The sequence below is a fragment of the Notothenia rossii genome, assembly GCF_949606895.1.
Source record: "Notothenia rossii genome assembly, chromosome: 6".
Classification (NCBI taxonomy): Eukaryota; Metazoa; Chordata; class Actinopteri; order Perciformes; family Nototheniidae; genus Notothenia; species Notothenia rossii.
Genome location: NC_136909.1, coordinates 13,611,423 through 13,637,443, shown reverse-complemented (window position 1 = coordinate 13,637,443; position 26,021 = coordinate 13,611,423). Strand labels below are relative to the sequence as shown.

General features: G+C 41.5%; 2 protein-coding genes across 8 annotated transcripts in view; both read right to left on the bottom strand.

Annotated features, from left to right (window-relative positions):
* The window catches only part of pip5k1bb (phosphatidylinositol-4-phosphate 5-kinase, type I, beta b), a 35,501-nt gene extending 25,526 nt beyond the window's left edge, over positions 1-9,975 (bottom strand). The window contains exon 1 of one of the 3 annotated variants that reach the window (XM_079690803.1): positions 9,754-9,975. The gene's annotated coding sequence lies outside the window, so the exon portion shown is untranslated. Of the gene's footprint in view, positions 1-1,535; positions 1,637-9,753 lie in introns of those variants that run through there. The other 2 variants (XM_079690802.1, XM_079690804.1) reach the window with 2 other exon arrangements.
* A 5,406-nt stretch (positions 9,976-15,381) lies between these two features.
* LOC307044510 (uncharacterized protein) lies at positions 15,382-20,938 on the bottom strand. Of its 5 annotated transcripts, none has more exons than XM_079689816.1 (9): positions 20,387-20,938; positions 19,172-19,267; positions 19,017-19,088; positions 18,696-18,938; positions 17,250-17,279; positions 17,077-17,169; positions 16,656-16,743; positions 16,526-16,549; positions 15,382-16,434 (listed from the first exon to the last, which is right to left on the bottom strand). In XM_079689816.1, exons 2-9 carry the CDS (start codon positions 19,209-19,211, stop codon positions 16,371-16,373), a joined length of 654 nt encoding a protein of 217 aa, XP_079545942.1. In that variant the 5' UTR covers positions 19,212-19,267; positions 20,387-20,938; the 3' UTR covers positions 15,382-16,370. The 5 variants fall into 5 exon arrangements, with proteins under 5 accessions (XP_079545942.1, XP_079545943.1, XP_079545944.1 ...); XM_079689817.1 differs by lacking the exon at positions 20,387-20,938 and adding an exon at positions 20,230-20,365; XM_079689818.1 differs by lacking the exon at positions 20,387-20,938 and adding an exon at positions 20,091-20,196.
* Positions 20,939-26,021: the final 5,083 nt, after the last annotated feature.

The following is a 26,021-nucleotide window of genomic DNA, read 5'->3' as shown; positions in this document are numbered from 1 at the left end:
TATGTGATGCCCTCCTAACTCTTTTCTAGTGTGCTTTTTACTCCCGTTTCACTCCCTTACATCCCAGATAAATAAGGCAGAGTGACACAAATCAATGAAACTGTGACAAGAGTGTGTCCTCTAGTGAGGGAGGGAAAACAGGGACACAGACGAGGAGTAGAGGCTTAATAGAAACACCGGCAAATGTTGGACTTTGTCTGATAAGCTCAGTCAAGCCTGCAGTCGCAGCCCCACCTGCATATAAATGCACCTGCAGCTCTCAGAGTACACTGTCTTTTTGCTGTGGTCGCACAGAGAATATACACACTTTGAAAGTCTATAACTACCTTTAAGAAATGCTGCAGTGCAGGGTATATTGATTATCAGAATATGTTGTAACCATGTTTAAAAATAATCTTCAAAAAGCAGCAGTGTGTTTTTACGCAATGACATGTTGACACCCGAACAGACGCAGATATTAAAAGAATGTAGCAGACACCAAACCCTTATCTACATGCCGGGTCATTATCTGCGCTCCGACTCTTCTGTTGCTATAAACAAAGGGACAACACGGAGGCATTTTAGCTTTAGGCGCACCTCCCATATATTTGTTTTTGCATCATTCAATCCTTCTCCATCTAAAAAACCCTCAGTCTGTTGTTTTCACCTATTTGGAAGGAGCTCAGACACATTATAGTCACAGAAAACGTGTTACCTCATCCTTAGTAAAAGCATCACGTTTGTCAAATGACTTTGTGTGAGTGCAACTGAGGCAAAGGTTGCTTTTAACACCAACAAATCCTGCTATTATAGAAATACATCAGAATATTTCTCCTCACTACTGTGCAATGAAGATTTGATTCACTTGAGCCATCACACTGTATGACTGTCTGTGTGCTCTGAACCTGAGGAATTTTAATGAGCCTGAGGGCCTATCCGGCTCTCTGCTCAGTCCTGGCCTGTCAGTGTTAAAAGAGATAGTTTGGACCTCTCTCCCCCTCTCTTTCACTCCCTCCCTCTCTCTCACCTGACCCCACAACCCAGCCGGTGCTTTAACAGACTGTTTCTAGAACAATCTGTGAGAGGCCTGCAGCTGCAGCAGGTCTGTTGTTCCCCTCTCAACAAAAGAGAGGCAGACAGATTGTTTGACACGCGAATGAAAATGGATCATCCTAATCAGCCATATTTTACCACTGTCACACACTCCCATTGCAAATATAAGAGAGCATGCTGTTGATGTAAAACTATACTTTTTGCAAGTCACAATTACATTACCGAGAGCTACAAATACAAAAATGCATAATTGAGACAAATCAATACCTTTATTGGATTATGGATGGAGTGAGGACCAAATGGGCAAGGTTATAATCGAAAGGATAAATGTAGACCAGAAAAGAATTTCAGTGGAATGAGAAGAATTACACTTTGGGTCAGTTCCCATTTCACACAGTTGTCAAGCTTGTACATGACGCACACAGTAAACAGACAAATCAACGTCCAAGTAAAAAGCGTAAAACAGAATCTGTTGTAACTGCAAAACTTCCATCACAACTCACCACAGCTCTTCCTGCTTCTGCCTTTGTCAAAAGTCAAACTTGGTCAACACTTAAAGAAAGTACTTCTTTAATCCACTTTATCTGTCAGTCTTGTGAAGCAATTTGTGACTTCTGCTCTCAAGGAGATTCTCTGTAAGTAATGTTAGCTCTTTCCTCCTTCGGTCTCTCTGAACGTAAACAACGCTCTGCCCGCTCGTCCACACACCCTTGTCAGAAACTCTACCACCCTTCAAACAAACACACTTGAGTTCAGATCAAACACTGGCTCTCATGCCATATCTCCTCCATGGTTTCAAGGATATTGCCAAGGGCGCCAGTCAGCCCTGTGGAAGTCAAATCGTCTCTCTGTAGCCAAGCTGCTCTGGCGAGGAAAACACGTTAATGAGAGCAGACATGGGTCGTCTGGTATGATAAAAATGCAGATCTAATGCATCTGAAGTGTCAACGTGTCAAAGCTTTGGAAATATCACCTCACTGGTCTCAGTAGGAAATGTAATAATAATAGTAATCAAGACAGAAACCAAGCAGTTTACCCAACCACAATTGCTTTAGAAAGAAAAATCCTGTATGTCTTCCTATAGCGAGATCTGTTTCTTTGACAAGAGTGAAACTGTAATTTCCACAGTAGAGCACAACCATTTTCCAAACCATCTGATCATGACAAGGAGGCTCCAACAGCTTTAATCGCAAGGACACAGACACTTCATAGCGGTTTCTTTTTGCTCTGCTTTGCCTCAGTCCCAAGATACTATTGGATTACTGCAGCAGATTGGAGACATAATGGAGAATCAATAGCAGACCATCAATGCAGAGCGCTGAGGACCAGACTACTGGGCTTTCATGACCTTCACAAATCCCGCCTGTGAGATGTTGGATAAGCACAGATATCTGGATTTGCATGGATACAATCAAGAAGATGCATGTGGGAAGTCAGCTTAGCTCGGCTTGCAGGGGATCGGCTTCATCAACTTAACTGCTCTGATCCTTCGGCTCAAAGAAACTCCACCTCCAAGCAACATTTCACTAAGAAAAACTTGTTCAGTTGCATTGTTGTAAAATATAAGGATATAGAAAAATAACAATAGGAAAAAAAGACATGTCCCATGGCTAAATGGCGTAGAGCAGTATTCATTATCTTTCCGAAGCCTTGTGTAAACACTTGTTCACTGTTTGGTGTGTCAGTGTGATTACATAATTGGCTTAGTTACCCCAACCGTGTAAAATAGATCCTTCTGTGAAATGTGTCATGCTCTGTTATGAATCATATACTGGGAAACCAATCTGATGTGTGGGCTCCCCTAAATGGCACAAATCACAAACAAACAATATGTCGTCCTCATCACCTCAAAAACATTCAGATTCATTCCTTGGCTAACGCTTCAATGACTGTGTTGAAAGTGTTTTGCTAAAAGACAAAAAGTGAGACAGGTGGAGGAGAAGAAAATGCTGGGCAGTGGGACAGACAGTGAGGGGGATAGAGTCACAAACACTGTCTTTGTGAAACGTTCAGTAAAAAAATAAATATATCTGCTTGTTATTGTCAAAGAGACACACACACACACACACACACACACACACACACACACACACACACACACACACACACACACACACACACACACACACACACACACACACACACACACACACACACACACACACACACACACACACACACACACACACACACACACACACACACACACACACACACACACACACACACACACACACACACTCTCCCTGGTGAGTCCCCACATTAAATGAAGCAGTAAAACAGCAGGCAGGTATTATTCTGGATGGTTTTTGGGGCGTTATGTTCCATATTTTTCTGTATCCGCTAGAGGTGTGTTTTTTTTTTATCATCGCTCTGAGGGACAAGCTGTGCTGCAGAGATCTGCCTGCGTACATAGGCACTATGCAGCACTGCAGCGCTTGCAAAGACGTGTGTGTATGTGTGTGGAGAGTATATGTACTGTATATATATAAACAAGAAAACCAATCTGTAGCCACACTGGCAGCCCATCGCGCCGTTTGATTGGTTGGATCTACAATGTGCAGACATCTTCTATTACCAACATTAGTAAGGGAACAATGTTTGAACAAAGGGCAGCGCTAAATGAAAAGACTATGAATAGGTCACAATGTTTTTCCTTTTGTTCCTTGTTGGGGAATAATTGCTGTTATGCATGTTAGAATATCCACATCATCCCGTATTTTGCATTGATTTCAGAGTACATCTGGGACTAATGAGAATGTGTGGTCAAAGGTTTTAAATGCATCTTTTCATGAGAGTGACAACAACCCAGTAGTTGGAGAGTTTTGTACAAATGGACTGATGAACCGGCCAAAAGAGTGTACATTAAATTCTCTACATCTTACAATATGATGCTGCAAGGAGAAGCATAACATAAGTGCAGAAATGTGAGACTGTAAACAATGAAAATATCTGCTGTCCCTAAAGTGTGGGCTCCCCTCCAATCGCCAAGTAGAAAGGATCAGTCAGATAAATGGCAATCATAAACAAACAAAAGTGAGCACATGTAAGCATATATCACTTGCCAGGCAACTAGCACCAACTAAATGTACACTTTAACTATGGACAGTACTTGACCTTTTGTAAACAGCAAACAAAGCGAAACACTAGGTGGGAGGGAGAGAGAGAGAGGGACTGCTCGACGAGCGCTTTGACCTTTCCGATGACACGAGAGGAAAAGGAAAAATGAGTGAAACAGAAGAAGGGGGTGAAAGAGACCGAGGAGGATGACAATGGGAGAGGGAAACAGAAACAGTGAACAATAAGGATGATAGTAGACATTTAGGGTGCTTCAACAAGACTACACCAAGTGTTATTCAAAGTTTCCCAGCGGGACAGAAAAGGAAGCAGACCACTATATAGATGCAAACACAAGGACAACATATAGGGCAAAAATAACGAACACATGTTGTTTTCTAAGAGAACATGAATGCAAAAAACCCAGGAGAGCTCTTGGCTTGTATTTGTAATTCAGAGAGCGTCTCACTATGGTTCCACTCTGCATGAAAAGCAGTGAGGAGGAGGTCACGCACTGTGTCCAGAGAGTCACATGATTCAACCGAGGGAATGCAGCGGAGGGGGGGGGTGAGAGAAACATAGAGATGAGTATATGCAGTGAAACAGAGACTATGTTCTCTAAAGACAAATAAGCAGGGGAGAGGCAGCCCTGATGGAGCGACACACTACAGCTGGAAAATTTCTGAGAAAAGGGCATATAGAGCAGTGTTTTGATTCGCTCACAACCAGTAATATCTCAGAGATAGCCTAAGCAAGATCACATGACACATGAGATGTTTAGAGACGTGTGCAAGCCCAGCTGAACTCAGCCCTGCCCTGAAGTCCAAAGGTCCTCTTGCTCTTCTTTAAGCGACAAAGTTGACTGACAGGTTTAGTAGCTAAGCATAAAGCTGTGGGAACAAGTGACTATATTTATTACTCTCAGAAGTGATCAATCGTGGGGGTAAGAGGGGATTACATCACCCTGCCTTCATTGATCGAAGGTCACCGGCTGCTGAAGAAAAGACGAGGAATTTCTATGTCGTAGTCCAACCATTTCATTTGTCAACGCTCCTTCCCACTCGTTTACTCCAGTACCCTCGGGTCCCCTGAATGGGCCTCTGCAAGCCTTGTTATTACCATGGCAGGGAAGTAGGAGGGGTACTATAGGGGGCTCAGCAGGGCCAAAACAACAACAACAACAACAACAGCAAACACCACAACCTCCGACTAATCTGAATTCCATCAGGGCTGCCAAGTTGCCCTGCCAGCAACCTTCCAACCAACCAATCGTTAAACAGGAGAGCTCAATTATCAGCCAATTACTGCTGCAGGCCTCCTTTGGGAGATTTCTGCATCCTCTCAAACGCTGGGCCAGGGAGGGGGAAACTCCCCTTCAGAGCTCATTAAGATCAAAGCGATAATACTGGGAAATTCTCCATCCACATTCACCTGCTGCAAAGTAAATCAGGGGCTTTCTTAACAAACTCTGACACTGGCATTTGTGAAAATCTTCCCAGGATTATCACATCTCTGTAAAACATGAGTTTAGGAAAGCCAGTGTAGCAACGCAGCTTACTGTATGTATTGCAAATTAAAAACAAAAAAGAGTTGTCTAATTCTGCCGCAAAGCGCTGATATTTCCTGGCTTCCAGTCCCCAAGATTGATCACAGCCCTGTAATAAAAGAAAGTTGATTATGAAGTCCTGACTGTGAACTGGTGGCAATGTTCTTTTTGCTGACATGAGTTCACCCTGGGTTATGAAAGAGAACAATAAAACAGATAACAGAGAGAGAAAGCAGCCCACGCTGTGCTTAGGTAGAGGTGCAACACAAATAAACAGAGGTGTGGAGGCTAAACCTCTTCTGGTCAATGGAGTATGGTTGTGCTGCCCCGGACTCTCTATTTTAGGAGGCTTTTAACACTGACTCAATTACTGTAGTAATATATTCTGTTAGTCTTTTGTAAACAAATGTTTCTGTGAGAAATGAATCACTTTATCTCGAAAAATGTCAAATCTGGTAAATAAAGTGGAAAGAGACAGCATTTTAATTTTCCCCATCCCAGCGTTTCCGAATTTTTGCCGCCACGGTCTCAAATACAGCTTGATTGATTTCCCTTTTCCTTAAAGTTACCAACTCTTAGGAACAGGAACAGTAGCTGCAAATAACTTGCACTGATACTCTTTGGTAACTGGGGATAGCTACCGATTGCTCCAGAGGAAAATACAAGTGCCATGCTCTTACTGTTCTAGTTACGCATTGATAGACAAACTTACTTTGTGCCTGGAATTGAGCTCTCATTTGTCTGGGTGATCATACCCTGGCAGACAGGATTGCACAGAGAAAGTGAGGCTAATAAAAAACCAATGTAAATACCAGTGGTGACACTCTACTTTAGCCATTACATTGTGCAATCAATTACATTCATAATGATTCATGAAGTTAAAGCAAACAACTTCTCTATTGCCGCTTTAATGCTTTCCTAATGTAGATCTTGGTCAACAGTCTGAGATGGCAAATACGATATGAGCTTATCATCAGAATCAATGTACACGTCAGAACAAGACTTTGCAGTACAGGAACACATGTATTGCTGTAATTATGACACAAACAGTGTTTTTAGTAAAAATGTTTAGTTACTGATTAATCCAAATAGTACAAGCTTAACTAATAAGAAAGGAAAACAGTGGTAAGCCCTTAAGGCCTAGCACTGACTTACTGGTGAAATGGCAAAGCCACATAACACATAACACTCATTAACCCATCAGCAAGTACAAAACAAACCACATGTTTTAAAGTCTGAAAACTCACAACTGCTCGAATCAAAGACAACTAAAAACAGTAGCTCCAACTAATGTCCACTTCAGGAATTAATACAAATAGGTTTCTAAGAAGGATGTCGCTTTTTTTCCTTTACCTTCTTCAAACTGTATGGAAATTATCTCAAATCTCATTATATAAGGAAATGCTCAATTAATTCTCTAAAGTGACCCGATTAAAGGTTGTTACATCAATGCAGAGAAAAGCACCACAAAATAAGAGAGGCTTGGTGCTGAATGACCTGATATGAAGCGCTCTGCAAAGAAAACAAACACTCTTGTCCTGCTTTCATCAGATTGCAACTAGGACGTAGCGCATTAGCACTCCTTTGACCCAGAATATAACACTGCAGACAGGAGCGAGAGAGGATCCTCTGAGAGGAGAATCAGAGTGGGTGTAGTGGGAAGAGAGGTCACACTAAACACACAGAAATATTACGAGGTGCAGGATTTCATTATCACAACATAGTGAAGCATTTATTTATCAGAGTATCAAGGCACATGGTGGTCAGTCTGTCAGGAACGAGAAATAGAGAGGCTGAGAACTACTGTTCAGGGCACTGACTTGTAAGTGTCTTTATGAGTCTCATGTGCCTGATGTTTTGGTCCTATACTTGGATCCCATGGCTGTTAGATCCAAAATCACAAGACTTAACTTTACAGCTGTTAATTATACCGTATAACCCCTAGACAGGAAGCTCATCCAGTAGGGAAAAGATAAACTAATATTGGCTTAAAAATATGGCCCTCCTGCTTTGAATCAGTGCTATTGATTAATAACATCACATTTAGCGGGCGCTTTTATCCAAAGCAACTTAGGTTAAGTGCAATCAACCATGAGGATACATATTCCGAACTGCAAAGATCCTGCATAAGTTTAAAATAAACTAAACAATTGTAACAGGTGCCTTTAAGTCTGCAGAGGAAGATGCCATTAGTGCTTAATGTTACAGACAGTGTTACAATTTCATCATTAATGATAAAGAGAATCTGATCCCTCAAGTAAAAGCCCAAGAAGAGCTGAGATTCACAGAATGAACATGATTTGGGTTCATTAAGTTTTGGCTCTACCGTGCTGTGTCACTTCTGCTGCGACTCAGATGGAAATGATGACATAATGTACAGATGCTTCTCGCTCTGATAAGCGACATATCAGGGCCGGGGCAGCAGGCAGCCCAGAAGCGCAGGTGTGAGTCCCAAGGAGAAAGCAGCGGATTTGCATGAGCTGTTTTCCCTTTCAAACATCCTCTGCGGCGAGCAGACCAACCTGGCATGAGCTTCACCATATTCCTTTGCCTCCCAGTCAAATGAAGGAACAGGAGGTTCATTAAGGAGACCACACACTCATAATCTTGTGTAACTTTGTCTGAAAGATTGGCTCAGATTTGCATGATTATTCATTTTCTACAATCATCATGATGTCACATTTTGATCCAAATGACATATTGGTTGATGGCTAATATTCCTAGGAACTTGTCAAAGTTATGTAACATATCATTCTTTATACGCCACTCTGCGATACAAAGACACATGACTACAATGTGAAAAGGGTCAAAGGGTCAAATCTGACCCATTACAAAGAAGACTGCTATAAGAAAGTAACCCACATCATAAAGGTGAGACAACTTTTCATCCTTCATTATGACAAAGCAAAACTCTCCATCAGACACTTTTGTCTATAAAAATCATCTGTATTTCAGTACAAGCTCAACAGTTGAATGATGCCCAGAAGGAAACGCTTGTTTTACTGGACCCTGCGTTTGTTGAGTTTTCTAAAACAGCTGTCTTGCTCACATCTCTCGTTCTCCTGGATTATACAAGATAACCAGATATCACTTTTTTTTCCTTTCGACTGCCGAAAGCTATTTCACAGTTTCACCCTGGCTGCCAACTACCAGAGGGAGAAATGTTGCACTTCAGTGTAAAGAGCAGTGATAATGTGATAGGTACTAAGGCTCAGGGCAGTAAATGAAAAGCTGCTCCAGCGCAATTTAATGACGTACACAGATAATATATCAGAAATACAGAAAATCTGTCAACTGGCCTTTACTGCACATATTGTGCCTGAGAGATGTAGCAGCTGTATTTTTGCACACATGTAGTAGTTGCTCAGTAACTTGCCTCTCAAAAGGTTAAACTGAGGCATGAGGGGATCTTAACATTAACTTTGTTCAACACTCATACAAACCCGGAGGTCAGTTTGTCCAGGTTTCCATTTTTCTGTGGTGAAGATGTAAAATGTGTCTTTCTTCCTCTGCCCCCTAATTTGTTACACAACCTTCACAATGCTTGCCTCATTTCCCACCAAACAGAACAGACTTCCAGTTTCTTAGTACAATTGCAAGATAGAGTTGCAGACACATTCAAACTGTCTTCCTCCTGTTTTAAGAAACGGCAGCAAAAGTAAATGTTGATACAGCAAACACTAGTGACTGTCGAGGAGCTAACCAGCTACACTGGTGGTGCGACAGGGCTAACCCCAAGAATAACAGCAAGAACATTTCATTTATTCAGAGTTTCAGTATGAAAGTCATGAGCAACCCCCGTCATCAACAACCTCATTTAATTCCATGCTTTCAATTAAATATTGTCGTGAAATCTTGGTAAAATTACAAAATATAACTCCCTGACCTCTACCCAATAACACAACATATCTAGTAGGGGAAAATAAGTTGTTAGGCGAAATACACCATTTAAAATTAATACAATGTTTCTTTAAGAAAATGATATCGCACCAGAAAGTGTTAACGCGCACCTGCATTTTTTCACCTGTCGCAACACCTGCAGACATTCATAAACACCAAACGTAATAACAATATGCTCTGTTGTTAAAATTTTATTTCGGTCATGATATGAAACTCACAGAAACCTTACCAGCCAATCGTGATCCTCTGCGTATGCCTGTAGAAATAATATTTCCCTCACAGGGTGCTGCAGTCCTCACAGAAAGACCTTTCCTCAAGCAGTCGATCCCCAGCAGATAAATAACTGCGGATAAGGGAAATCTCCGCTGTTAGTGGTGTGTTTTCCCCACCAGCTGACTGTGCACAACTGAAGTCAGTCCTCCACTGAGCAGCAAGAAGCCCTGCGTGTCTTTATCCCTGCCTCTGTACATGCACCGTGCCATTCAGTGCACCACTGGATGAAAAGCGACTCGAGGATGCCCTCTGCAGGACCAAGGCACGTGTAGTCTAGCAGGAAGGGCCCTCAGATTTTGAGATACCCCTACCCGAGGTACTGTATAAAAAATGACAACAATGATTTGTATTATCTTTAGGGTCTCCCATTAATTAATTTGATTGTTGTCAAATTTTATTTTGGGGGGAAAAGTGTTTTTTGGATTGTTCTTTAGAACTACCCCAATCCCTGAAAAAGAGCCAAATTAGACCAGACCGAATATGAGGATGGTGACAAAAAAGCCCATAACTTGAGAATGGCCTCTCTTATCCTCTTCAGATTTGCTGAGGTATGAACCAGGTGGGTGTCCTACATCACCAAATAGTCAGACAATTATTTAACAAAAAAAATACTGAATTATAGTCCTGTAAACTTAGCTTTAGTTTAGACGGAAAGTGTACTTTTGGTGATAGGAACATAGGACTCCTTCACTTTTCTCTCATTTATTAGAAAAACAGAAATCCCTAAAAGAGATACCATTACTGAATGTTCTAGGGTGATATTGAACACTAACCAGTAGTTGTATGGAAATACTTGGTACATTTCTATTGCAAATGACATTTCTTTAGACATAGGCTACCTCTTCTCTGATACAGTCACATTCCGAATGGGGGAGAAGTGGCATAATAGCTTATAAGTTAAGAATGCTCACTCTGATGGTCATTATATTTGGAGAGGGAAATACCGGGTGGCTAAACTTCATCACCAAATAGTCAGAATAAGAGTAACCCAATACAATCAAGGGTATTAGTTCTAAATTGCAAGCCTCTAAAACATAAGTGTAAATAGTACAGGTTGTATTGAAACTGGAACCTTAATTCAAAGTAAAGTATACAATTCATCAAATAATTATGTGAGAGGTCAAGTATATAGATACTAGAATATAATTTTAAATGTCAGGTTCCTCAGAAACGTTAGGGGACACATGTTGACATTCTGTCAATGTGTACCCTGGTTTAATGGCCCGATCTCTGACAATCCACCCCTTGCCAACAGGACTCCATAACAAGGGTTTGGGTTCGGACTGTGACACCATATCGCTGTCTGAAACATTGCTTTTTACATGTTGTTGAAATGCATCCTCTGTTGGCGGCAGATTTTCCGAGGCTGCATATGTTGTTGATGCAATTATGAACCTCAGTTCATCCAAGTTTGTGCACATCAGTCCAATTTCCTTTTTCTTTTTTCCATATAGCAGAGGCGCCAATTGTCTTGCGACTGGCAAAGACTCTTCCAAGCTGGCAGAGAGTCCAAAATGGGCCAGATCTTTGAGCTCGCTGGGATGGCTCTTGAGTTTGGTGAATGCTGTTGTCTTTCCTATTATGTACAAACTACTTGTTGTGCCACAGCCAGTGAGTGCATGACATGCTGGTACATCATTGTATTTGCCGCCCAGATTCAGGACCATCTCCAACTAAACGGCCTCTTTGAGAAATTCCAGTCCGGTTTCCGTTCCGCCCACAGCACTGAAACAGCTCTGGTCAGGGTCACAAACGACCTGCTGATGGCGGCTGACACTAGTTCCCTATCTCTCCTCATCCTCCTGGGTCTGACTCCAGCATTCGACACTGTCGACCATAACATCCTCCTTCAGCGCCTCCAATACACCATCGGACTCTCTGACTCCGCCCTGAGCTGGTTCCAGTCCTGTCTGGATGAACAGAGTATGTCTCCTTGGGAGGTGCGAGGTCCCAGACACACCCTGTCACCCGTGGTGTCCCTCAAGGGTCGGTCCTCGGGCCCACTCTGTTCACCCTGTACACTCTGCCCCTTGGCCGTGTCATCAGCCAGCATGGAATATCATTCCATTGCTACGCTGATGAGACGCAGCTATATATAAAGACAGACCCAATGCCACATGCATCCTCACTGTCACCATCATCATCACCGTTCCCATCAACATAAAGGCTTGGATGCAACAAAACTTCCTGCAGCTAAATAGCTCCAAAACAGAAGCTATTTTAGTTGGCACACCAAACCAGGTCCAGTCATCGCCCATAACCCACATCACCTTTTATGGCCAAAACATACCCCTCTCCACATCAGTTACCAACCTGGGTGTGAGATTTGACTGACATCTGACCTTTGACACCCACATCAAACACCTGTGCAAAACCTCCTTCTACCACCTCAGGAACATTGCAAAACTCCTCTCAGATGCTGAACAACTGGTCCATGCCTTCGTTTGCTCAAGGCTTGACCACTGTAACGCTCTCCTTATTGGGACTCCTAGCGGGAGCCTTCAGAAGCTTCAATACGTACAGAACAGTGCCGCTAGGATCCTGATGAGGGTGAGAAAATACAACCACATCACACCCGTCCTTCATTCCCTCCACTGGCTTCCTGTCTCATTCGGGATTGAATACAAGATCTCACTGCTCGCCCACCAGTGCATCCACGGGAATGCCCCTTCATACCTAAAATAACTACTCACATCACAAACCTCCACACGCAACCTCCGTTCCACAACTAACCATCGGCTTCGCCCCCCCAGGATCAAACTCCGCACAGTGGGGGATCGGGGTTTCTGTGGAGCTGCTCCTCACCTGTTGAATTCCCTCCCAGACCACCTGAGGACTCCACAGGCCACTGAAGCCTTTAAGATAGGCCAAAAAACAAATGTTTAGGCAAAAGTGCAGATCTGTAATGAGGACCCATCTCTGAAGAATAACACAAGTGTTATAAACTAAAGCAAAACAAATGTCCCAAACTACAGGAAGTAGTTGAGGAGTAGTGGAAACAAGACTGCACCGTGCATGTTTGTGAGCAACTACATTGTCACTGCTGCCCCACAGAGACTACACTCAGGATTTGACGAAGGGGAGGAGGTGAAGAGCATCTGCACAGCAGGAGTAAGCAGTTTGACATCACTGTACAGTGATCAGGAGGAGGCAGTCACAAGGAGGGTGCTCCATGCCATACATCTTGCAGAGTCATATTCCTACATCATTGTGAGGTCTGATGACACAGGTGTGGAAGTACTGCTCATATATTATGCAAACAAATACATGTTTGGTGGGGTGGTTTGTCAGAGATGGGGCCATTCAACCAGTGCTATTTACAAAACCCCCAGCACCTACAGAAGTGAGAGATATTACTCACTTGTATTGCAAAGATGCAAAGTGTGGAGAGAGCGGGAAGTGCCAGTGCCTCTCTGTTGGCTTTTCCTGTACGGGGTTCTGCACCTGCTGTGCAGAATGTCAACATGTGTCCCCTAACGTTTCTGAGGAACCTGACATTTAAAATTATATTCTAGTATCTATATACTTGACCTCTCACAGAATGATTTGATGATTTGTGTACTGTACTTTGAATTAAGGTTCCAGTTTCAATACAACCTGTACTATTTACACTTATGTTTTAGAGGCTTGCAATTTAGAACTAATACCCTTGATTGTATTGGGTTACTCTTATTCTGACTATTTGGTGATGAAGTTTAGCCACCCGGTATTTCCCTCTCCAAATATAATGACCATCAGAGTGAGCATTCTTAACTTATAAGCTATTATGCCACTTCTCCCCCATTCGGAATGTGACTGTATCAGAGAAGAGGTAGGCCTATGTCTAAAGAAATGTCATTTGCAATAGAACTGTACCAGATATTTCCATACAACTACTGGTTAGTGTTCAATAACACCCTAGACAATTCAGTAATGGTATATTTTTTAGGGATTTCTGTTTTTCTAATAAATGAGAGAAAAGTGATTGAGTCCTATGTTCATATCACCAAAAACTACAATTTCCGTCTAAACTAAAGCTAAGTTTACAGGACTATAATTCAGTATTTCTTTAGTTAAATAATTGTCTGACTGTTTAGTGATGTAGGACTGCTACCTGGTTCATACCTCAGCAAATCTGAAGAGGAAAAGACTTGTCATTCTCAAGTTATGGGCTTTTTTGTCACCATCCTCATATTCGGCCTGGTCTAATTTGGCTCTTTTTCAGGGATTGGGGTAGATCTAAAGAACAACCCAAAAAACGTTTTTTTCCCCCAAAATAAAATTTGACAACAATCAAATTCAATAATGGGAGACCCTAAAGATAAGAAAAACCATTATTGTCATTTGTTCTAACTCGGGTAGGGGTATCTCGAAAACTAAAGCCTTTTTTGAGGACTTGCTGCTGGACTATTTCAACACAAGATCAAGATTCCAGATTGTATTGCCATATGCACAGTAGCAACAGTGTAGATATGGCATTGAAAAACTTGAGCCCCAGGCTAGTCCAACAATTCAATATAAATAGGGCATATAACAAATACAACCAAGGCAATTCTTTTTAGCAAAATATTTCATACACAAATGTTGATTTGTGCATATTTATTGCTTTTGTTGATGACATGACATTATACAAAACATTTAATAAATTGTGCAAAAGTAAAAAATCCCAAATTTTACACATTTCTAAACTATTTAATTCCTGAGTGACCACTTGTGATAGGATGGCCTTGTAAGAACTCCGATGCTCAATTCCATTGCTTGGTACGATTTTTTATTGTAAAGAAACCAAAGCTATCAATAGTGACGGTAATACTTTATTTTGATAGTCCATAGTTAACACTCTATAAGTCATCAGTTGACATTTAGTAGCATATTAACAATGCATCAGTTGACATTCAACAGCACCGTTCAAACCGACAAGTAACTAAGCATTAGTTGATGATCAAGAGATAAGCAACTACAGTTCAGTTGACTATTACATTAAGCATTAGTTGATGATCAACAGATAAGCAACTAAAGTTCAGTTGACTATTACATTAAGCATTAGTTGATGATCAACAGATAAGCAACTTTAGAGTTTAGTTGACTATCTGTTGATCGTCAACTAATCTAGAGTTGACTATTAGTATACTTTTAGTAGGTTCTCCACTAAGCGTTTCTAGGCATGTGTTAGGACTATCCAATTAAAGTGAAAAACAGTTAAGAACAGTAGAAAGTCTATAACCTATCAACATAACAAATACATTCATCCACGATATGCAACAGATATGGGAATAAAGCGAAATGTTTTGCATAACCGATCACGAACACTGGATAACTGAATTGAATGTAGTTCACAACCGCTCAATTTTTACTTGTAGTATATTATTAAAATAAAAAAGCTTTCTTTCTCTGATATGCTGTGTATAGTGTTTGTTGTACTGTGCTTTATAGCCTGGTATTGACTTCAGTTATCCAGTGTTCGTGATCAGTTGTGCAAAACATTTCGCTTTATTCCCATATCTGTTGCATATAGTGGATGAATGTATGTGTTATGTTGATAGGTTATAGACTTTCTACTGTTCTCAACTGTTTTTCACTTTAATAGGATAGTCCTAACACATGCCTACAAACGCTTAGTGGAGAACCTACTAAAAGTATACTAATAGTCAACTCTAGATTAGTTGACGATCAACAGATAGTCAACTAAACTCTAAAGTTGCTTATCTGTTGATCATCAACTAATGCTTAATGTAATAGTCAACTGAACTTTAGTTGCTTATCTGTTGATCATCAACTAATGCTTAATGTAATAGTCAACTGAACTTTAGTTGCTTATCTGTTGATCATCAACTAATGCTTAATGTAATAGTCAACTGAACTTTAGTTGCTTATCTGTTGATCATCAACTAATGCTTAATGTAATAGTCAACTGAACTTTAGTTGCTTATCTGTTGATCATCAACTAATGCTTAGTTACTTGTCGGTTTGAACGGTGCTGTTGAATGTCAACTGATGCACTGTTGACATGCTACTAAATGTCAACTGATGACTTATAGAGTGTTAACTATGGACTATCAAAATAAAGTGTTACCATAATGACTACTAGGCTCTACTATGTTCTCCATAGAATCACTAGGTAATGTAACATGGATCTTTGGCAAACAGGCATGGAGATAACGACATCACAAGACGAACCAACACCAGACAAAGGGAGAGAAGGACTAAATATACACATTAGGTAATGGGGCACAGGTGGACACAATCATATATTCATAATGCCCTCGGTTTCTCAATTAATGTAAAATGTATGTTATATTTTATGCGCCTTTTCCTGATTGTATTGAACTAATAGTTACATAAATGAATAAAAAACACAGGGCAATTCAAAGTGCTTAGGTGAGAGAGAAACTGCCTTTCAAATTTTGCATTTTTATAGGGGACGGCAGAGAGCGGCTTGCAACCGTTGAGTCATTTCACTACATATTTTCCTCAGCCCTGACTTACAGTACATACACAATTTGGTGAGTTGATCATCCTGAGAGTTAACAACAAATAATAATAATACGTTTCGTCGTACTTCGTAAGACGCCACTGCAGATGTTTAAGTGCCAAGGTGATGTTGAGGTAGAGAGCTGACATCCTCCAATGGGTCACCACGAGTATCGCTGAAGGAGTCAAAAGTCAGAATTAGTATATTTAATCTACATTTGCACACACTGTGTTGTATGCTGACTTTTTATTATAATGTTCACTAACCTAGTTTTTAGGGGGAATTCTTCCCTAGGGTCCGAGATAAAAACACATAAAACATGAGGCAACAGGCATCATAAAAGCTTTGCATTTGAATATGGGGATTTTGTGAATAACACAAATATATTTCAGTTACCTTGTTTGCTGATTCCTCTCTGTGTTTCTTCTTCGTACTAAATATGCAATCAGACATAAAACTCCTAGTAGTAGTAGTACTGAACCAACTGTGGAATCAAAAGATGGATCTTCAGGGATATTGTATCAATAAACAATGAATGCAACACATCTTAACACTTTGATCTCACTTGATTCTCAGCTTTTCAAAGAGAAACATTTAAGCCGTGAGCAAAAGAACAAAGACAGAAAAAAGGAGAGCAGAAGCAAGTAAGATTAGTTGCATTATTTGTTCGTAATTACAAATCATAGCGTACATGGGAAATGTGAAAAGTGAACAATATTTGAACCAATGGCTGCTGTTAACAGTTTCTTGTGCAGAAGCAGAAATAACAAGTTGTTAATAAATACATTATTCAGATTAACTAGTGTTCAGAATTTACCAACGACAATGTGTCCACGTTTTGCAAGATCGTGTCGCGAAGCCTCTGTGGTGATTGGTGAGGGTGTAGTAGTAGCTACACCATCACTGTTTCCTAGTCGAGGAAAAACTCCAGTCAATGGTCAATAAATAATGTGAGTATGGTATAAAGAGAATCTGAAGGAAATAACTTACCATTGAAAAAAGTGCAAATGTCGCTGTGGTCTAGTTGAGAAAACAGAAAAGTATTACCAAGTGTTATTTGATCAGGACTTCAGAAAATGTATTGTGTGCAAACATGTTCATTCAATAATTGTACAATTTGATCCGAACGGAAACATTTGAATGAGAATACAAATAAAGAATCTTGTTTGGCCATTTTGCGCTGATCTTTGTAAAGAGTGTAATGATCAAAGGTCAGTAAAAAGAAGAGAGGAGAAAGATTCAAAAGCTAAAATGTAAGTGGGGGAATCAAGGGCTGTCAAAACAACTGCCTCCTCAGCTGAAGTGATGAGTCCTTAGATGCATCAACGATAGTACAGCAGCATATAATCCCACTTATTGATTGGTCAAATTTAAATAAGAATAAATGGGTCATTCCAGAATTGGAGGACATTTCATGTCCCCCATATAACAAATCTAATAATCCATGCCCAAAATGCTAAAACATGCACTTGTTGTGTTAAACATACTTGTCTTGAGACAAAATGTATATAAAGTTGTCGAAAAAGTGGTTTCAAAATATCATTTAAATTTCAAATAGCTCTCGAACATACTCTAAAATGGCATTTTACTCTTGTCCCCGCTTCTTGGTGACCAACTTGCATGTCAAATATAACATTTAAAATAGGGATTTTATTTACTTTTTTTGGTATTATTCTATTGATATATGTCTCTTGTAAAGGTAAAATCAATTTGTTAAATCATAAACATATTTTAAATAACAGTAATTTTGCACAGGTGTCTCCCTCAACATGCGTTCAACCCTGTTACCCAAACCTTTTTAGATTGGCACAGGAAGTGAAAAAACTGTAACTCAGATGACACAGTGGAAGTGACATCAGCAAGCCATGTGCTAGTGCCATGGGTCGACCAAAACTAAGTCCTCTCTTTTATTTTTCATATTTTTACAATCTTTTCGGTCTTAAAAGAGTGTGGAACTCTGACCCACTCAACCCTGTTACTGATATTATCAGAATAAAGCATATTAATTTCAAAGTTATCTTTCTTGCATTAGATATCCAAGTTTGTCCTTGCCTTGAAAGTAGCATTACATGCTACATCTAGCAATAATTCCTGAGGTTAAAGCTCAAATTAGCATTGATTTTCAACCCTGTTACTTTCAACCCTGTTACAATAATTAGAGTAACAGGGGTAATTCTTTATTGGAAAATATACATTTGATGCCTAGCTGGGCAAATCACTTTTTTTGATGATTTATTATCTGTTTTTCCTAAATACATACAAAAATATTATAAAATAAAAGGTTCATTTTTCAAAAATGTTGGTGTCTAAATTGTCCTCCAATTCTGGAATGACCCAAATGTTAATAAAAGTCGGCAGCATTGACTTTTGCATGACTAAATGTTTTTAAGATAATCATAATATAAGCCTATGGGCTTTAGAGAGTAAGTGTAATACCTTTGCAATTTCCAGTCTTAAGATCTCTGATTTCCGCTTCAAATTCACACCGGCCGCTTGTATTGGTGAAAACGAATGCCCGACCGTTATGCTGGCAGACAGTTTGGGGCGGTGGAGGTCCTGCAGACTTACAATCTGCGATTTGGTCAAATGACACCAGCTCGTTTTCACAAAAAATGGTAATCACGTTTTTGGCACATCCTGGGTCCATGCAGAAAAACAGCTTTGCCAAACTGTTTCCACCTGTAACATCATAAAGTAGGAATTATTTAACATACACTTTCCTTTTATCATGTAAGAAGGTGCACAATAGAAGAATACCTTGACTTGCTGTGGCTGGAAAGCACTGCATGACTCCAGCTGCCCAAAACAGCATAAAGATGACCCGCAGCTCTGTCAAGAATTAAATATGAAATAACTGACAAAAAAGTTGAAGTTGGACACAGTTTAAAGTTGGTACATTGTCAGAGACCTACCTTTCATGTTGGAGATCAGTGCTGAGAAGACTTTCTGCATAATAAAACTTAAACCTGTTCCAATGATGATCACCAATTTAATGTTCAGTTCACTTCCTGTTGGAGATATACAGTAGTTTCCCATCAGAGACATGATTCATACAGCATTCCGAACTAGTATCTTCCCTGACACCCTCCTGTCATTACCACCCAGTCAGAACTAATTTCTTCCATTTTCTGATTGACCTCCATTAGATAAACTATCCGCATCGCCTCACCTCTCACCTCAATTGTATCTTTCACGCCTCACTCCAACACATTTTCTTTTGGTATTTTCTCAAATTACCTTGAAGATCATTACAGCTTCCCCCCAGCAGGGATTCACTTGCACTTGAACACAACATTGCAGTCTCCCTTAATACACCCCTGTAACAACGTCATTTGTGGAAGTAACTCTTGTTTCTTCCACAAAGGCTTGTGAAATTACTTCTTTGAGACATTTAAAAACATAAGGGAAGAATTGCATTTCTATCAGAAGGGAAAGAGTTAGTTATTAATGATAGCCTACTGTAATAAATTAATATCGATGTATCTGAATGTATAAAAATGTTGCACTACTGCTCTAATGTTTTCAGTCTAGTCGGCATGTGCGCGCCTAGCAAGAATGAATGTACGCTACATCTGAATGGACATCTCTATAACCTGAAGGTTAAACGTTGAAGTCACAGGTTATGAGATGTGTTACGATTTAATACATCCACAATGATCTTTGAACAAACTTTACTGTACAGCTACACTCATCAAGCCCAAAACTCGAACGCACGATCCCAATTAGTGTTGCTGCCGTACTTAGGTAATCTTATACGGAAACAAAACAACGACAATGTTATTACGTTCGTTAAATAAAGGCAACGACACCTTTCTCCACCACCTCACTAACCTCAACCTGTCAGCCATGATATTAAGAAGGCGACGTGATAACTCATCCCCGTTTCACAAATACACACTCAAATACACACACCAAACACGTACAGGCTATGGCCCCCCACACTCAAACATCAGCACCATACATAGCCTACTTATTTGTGTAACCGACTCCTACTCCTGCCGTGTCCAAGCTCGAGATGGTGACAAGGGACCGCGGTGAATTTAGTTTTAGGTTGGATATTCGACGGACAATGAGCGACAAGGATAAGTACTACGGTACGATGAGCGACAAGGATAAGTTCAACGTACCCGCCTGCAGCGTCAGTTTAACGGGGAGATCTTCTCCGCGAAACGAGTTTCACTTATGTACCAACAAATGTCTTGACAAGGGCGGGCTGACTGGGTGTTGAAAAAGGAAGCGCGCAGCCGGCAGGTTGGCAAGGAATATTTATCTGCCCCAACTTTGAAAGCGCAGATACTCCTACTCATACTTGCCTCATAAATCAAGTTACACAGAGGCGAGTGAAGGTATTTTGAGTGGGGTTGCTGAGTTGTTGTCCGATGTGCTAATTACGCACGGGGGGCACCGAGCAAAACGACACGACACACACAGTGGCATAACAACGGACTCCAGTGCACTATAGCAGGGGTTCCCAAACGTTGCCATGCCAAGGACCCCCATATAGCATTATCCTCTGGCGGGGACCCCCTGTTGCAATTTAAAAAGAAATGATGCCTCGCGATGGAGCATGCGATGTTCTTTTTTTTTAAATCTAGACCACATTAGACCAGGTCCTGATCTGAAACCACTAGACCTAGACTCATCAAATCTGGACTGGATTATCCCACGGAGGCTAAAGATTCTTTATAACACAGTTTCAGATTTGTGAAACCTTTATTCTATTTGAGAAAATACAAACAAGGGAGATTTTGATGCTTTTTTAAAATCTAGACCACATTAGACCAGGTCCTGATCTAAAACCGCTAGACCTAGACTCATCAAATCTTGACTGGATTATCCCAGAGAGGCTAAAGATTCTTTATAACATAGTTTCAGATTTGTGAAACCTTTATTCTATTTGAGAAAATACAAACAAGGGAGATTTTGATGCTTTTTTTAAATCTAGACCACATTAGACCAGGTCCTGATCTGAAACCACTAGACCTACACTCATAAAATCTGGACTGGATTATCCCAGAGAGTCTAAAGATTCTTTATAACACAGTTTCAGATTTGTGAAACCTTAATTCTATTTGTGAAAATACAAAAAAGGGAGATTTCAGTGCTTTTTTCACATGTAGACCACATTAGACCAGGTCCTGATCTGAAACCACTATACCTAGACTCATCAAATCTGGACTGGATAATCCCAGAGGGTCTAAAGATTCTTTATAACACAGTTTCAGATTTGTGAAACCTTTATTCTATTTGTGAAAATACAAACCAGGGAGATTTTTTTTATTTTTTTTATTTAGACCACATTAGACCAGGTCCTGATCTAAAACCACTAGACTCAGACTCATCAAATCTGGACTGGATTATCCCACAGAGGCTAAAGATTCTTTATAACACAGTTTCAGATTTGTGAAACCTTTATTCTATAAAACCTTATACATTATTATACCTTAAAACCTTATCTTAATTCCAAGGGCAGCTGTCAGTGCAGCTGACAGTAATACACCTCTGTGCTGCTCACATGCTGAAGTTGATCAGTATGAAGTTGTCCATGGTTCAGTGCAGAAAGGAGACAAAACACATTTTTTTGTACTGTTTTGCCCTCCTTCAAAATGCTACTGTATTTGGCCAGGTATTGTCAATTTCAAGGTGTATGGTACATGTTTTTTCATCAAAGACTGAAACTAATGGGTGCAAGAAACATCTCTCAGCACTGCAGGAGGCCATACGGACACAGAAGTCAGAAAATATCAATTTCAAAAATGAAGATGAAGACCACACACCTGCTGATTTTGAAGACATGCACAGATCTCTCACAAAATCATCCCCTTTCTTTGCTCCTATCAAAGAGGTGGTCACACAAGCACAGGAGGAAGCAGGGAAGGAGGATGACGCAAACGGAGCATGCCAAACAAATCCTCATTATTGTGACTCTTGTAGAAATAATTCTCCATTACTCTGGTACTGTGCCTCTTTGGACAGGTCTGATGCTTAAAGATCTTGGCAAAACCTGTGACAGTAATGCTGTTGTAGAGAACTGGTTCCGCACAACAACAAAAAGTGATCCTTTCATCAAAATTGCACAGAAGAGCAGGAGACTTTCTCCAGCTACAGCAAGAGTTTGTGGTTGGAAGATTCAAGGGCGTTGTAATAATGAAAAAACAGGTGCATTTTTCAAAAACATACGCTGAAGACAAAAGACAATCTGAGGGACCAGAGACACTTCCTCTGTCACAAGAGGAGACATGGAGGAAGCGAAGTAAAACGCAGAAAAGAAAGTCGAAGTACTTCAGCACCCCTACTCCAACTGCTCAGAGAAAAAAGTATAAACTGTCTGAAGCAAGGGAAAAGAAAAAGAGATGCTGTCCACATTGGGGAGGAGAGGGAACAATTGGACAGCAAACCGTGTCAATGACAAACACTTGCACAGTGGACAACCTCCTGTACACCCTGCATCTCGCAATAAAAAGGAGACATTACATTTAGCTGACACTTTTATCCAAAGCGACTTACAATAAGTACATTCGACCAGGAAGAAACAACCTTGAAGAAAACAGAATCATATAAGTACATCAGGTTTCATAGAGCCAAACATTTCAAGTGCTGCTCAACAAGCTTTAGATAAGCCAGTCCTTTATTAATATATAAGTGCTTTGTTAATAGTTCTATCTCTGGAAGTGGAGTCGAAAGAGATGAGTTTTCAGTCTGCACCTGAAGATGTGTAAGCTTTCTGCTGTCCTGATTTCAATGGGGAGCTCATTCTACCATTTTGGAGCCAGGATAGCAAACCCACGTGTTTTTGCTGATGGGAACTTTGGTCCGCCTCGCAGTGTGGGTGCAGCGAGCTGTTTGGCTGACGCAGAGCGGAGTGCACGTGCTGGGGTGTACAGTTTAACCATGTCCTGGATGTAGGAAGGGCCAGGTCCATTCACAGCATGGTACGCAAGTACCATTGTCTTGAAGTGGATTCTAGCAGTTACTGGAAGCCAGTGAAGGGAGCGGAGGAGCGGAGTGGTGTGGGAAAACTTTGGAAGGTTGAAGACCAGACGAGCAGCTGCATTCTGGATGAGCTGCAGAGGTCGGATGGCACATGCAGGTAGACCAGCCAGGAGGGAGTTGCAGTAGTCTAGGCGTGAGATGACGAGAGCCTGGACCAGAACCTGCTCTGTTTTCTGGGTCAGCTGGGGACGTATCCTCCTGATGTTGTAAAGAGTGTATCTGCAGCAGCGGGTTGTAGCAGCGATGTTTGCAGTGAAGGACAGTTTGTTATCTAGGGTCACACCCAGATTCCTTGCAGTCTGAGTCGGGGAAACAACAGAGGTGCCGATGTTGATTGTTAGGTCAAGAGTGGAATAATCTTTTCCCGAAAGGAAAAGCAGTTCAGTCTTGTCAAGGTTGAGCTTGAGGTGATGAGCAGACATCCACCGAGAGATGTCAGCTAGACAAGCAGAGATGCGTGCGACGACCTGGGTCTCTGAGCGGAGAAATGACAGAATTAGTTGGGTGTCGTCAGCGTAGCAGTGGTATGAAGAACCATGCGGGCTAATGACAGATCCGAGCGAGTTTGTGTACAAGGAGAAGAGGAGGGGACCAAGAACAGAGCCCTGAGGGACCCCTGTAGTTAATTGACAAGGGTCGGACTCGGACCCTCTCCAAGTTACCCTGTAGGTGCGGTCTTTGAGGTATGAGGTGAGGAGGGAAAGTGCAGTGCCTGAAACTCCAAGTTCTTGGAGAGTGCTATGGAGGATCTGATGGGTCACCGTGTCGAATGCAGCAGACAGGTTCAAAAGGATGATGACAGAGGAGAGGGAGGCTGCTTTAGCCGTGTGCAGTTCCTCAGAGACAGCAAGGAGAGCAGTTTCTGTTGAGTGACCTGCCTTGAAACCAGACTGGTGCGGATCCAGAAGGTTGTTCTGATGGAGATAACAGGAGAGTTGTTTAAAGACAGCGCGTTCAAGTGTTTTAGACAGGAACAGGAGGAGAGAGACAGGCCTGTAGTTTATAACATTAGGAGAGGGTTTACTCTTTCCTCCTTGAGAATGTTTGGAAAGTGACCAGAAGTTAGAGAAGTGTTGATGAAATGGGTGAGAAACGGTAGAATATCAGGAGCGATAGTTTGAAGGAGGTTTGAGGGGATAGGCTCCAGAGGACAGGTGGTAGGACGGGCAGAGGTAACGAGGGTAAGAACCTCACTTGGAGAGAGAGGGGAGAAGGAGGTTAGTGTGAGGGTGAAGGGAGGGTCTGGTGACCCAGCGGTGAGTAAAGGTGAGTCAGAAAAAGAAGAGCGAATATCATCAACCTTTTTTTCAAAGTAGTTAACAAAGTCGCTTGACAGAAGGGAGGAGGGGGAAGGGGCTTTATGGGGGTCCAAGAGGGTGGAGAAGATAGAAAATAGTTTTTTGGGATTAGAATAGGAAGATTGGATCTTATCTTGAAAGAAAGTGCTTTTTGCCTGAGAGATGGAAGCAGAGAAAGAGGAGAGGAGAGCCTGATAGGTTAGGAGGTCGTCATGGTGTTTGGATTTCCACCATTTCCGCTCTGCTGCCCGAAGGATGGTTCTATTAGCACGCAGTGCGTCATTTAGCCAGGGAGCAGGAGGGGACTGACGAGCCTGCCGAGATGTGAGAGGACAGAGAGAGTCCAGAGAGGATGAGAGAGTAGAGAGGAGAGTTTCTGCAGCAGAGTTTGGAGTCAGGAGTTGGAACGAGTCAGAGGAAGGGAGGGCTGAGAGCACCGATGAGGCAAAGGTAGAGGAGGAGAGGGAACGGAGGTTACGGCGGACAGGTGCAGAATTAGAAGAGATTAGTTTGTTATGTTTGGAAAGGGGTAGAGAGAATGAAATGAAGAAGTGATCGGATGTGTGAAGCGGGTTTACAGAGAGGTTAGAAGTATTGCAGTTCCTTGAGAATATGAGATCAAGGACATTGCCAGCGTTATGAGTTGGTGGGGATGGAGACAGTGAGAAAGCAAAGGTGGTTAACAGAGATGTTAGTTTGTCTATCTTCCCTGTCTGGAGGTTGAAGTCTCCGAGAAGTACAGCGGGAGGGCCAGTTTCAGGGATGTGTGAGAGGAGATTATCTAATTCCTCCAAGAAGTCCCCCAAGGCGCCTGGTGGACGGTAGAGAACAACAATTGTTAATTGTATAGGATGGGTTACTGTGACGGCATGGAATTCAAAGGTGGAAGGAGTGAAGTTAGGTAGCTTGAAGAGGGAAAAGCTCCAGTTGGGAGAGAGCAGGAGACCAGTGCCACCTCCTCTGCCAGAGGGTCTGGGTGTGTGGGTGAAGGAATATACTGTGTAGAGAGCTGCTGGGGTGAATGTGTTGGAAGGAGTAATCCAGGTCTCAGTGAGAGCAAGGAAATCCAGAGACTGCAGGGAAGCGTAGCCAGAGATGAAGTCAGCCTTAGGAACAGCTGACTGGCAGTTCAGCAGGGCAACTGCAACTAGCTGTTGGATCTCAGTGGAGCATGTGGGATAGACGAGAGCAGGCCGGTTATATCGATTAGGAGATACACAGGGCCAGTGATAATTGCGAGAAGACACATAAACAGGAATGGAGAAAATACACATGATTATAGCATGAGGGGCTAGAAAACCAAATGAAATAAAACACCAGCGATACTTAGCTCAATCAAAGTAGGATTTGCCTCCTCTTTGCCTCCCTCGTGACTCCCGCAGGACTCCAATGTCTTTGTCAGTCTTACTCCCGCAGGACTCCAATGTCTTTGTCAGTCTTTGTCTGTCTGACGCTGAAGCTCCAGGAAAGA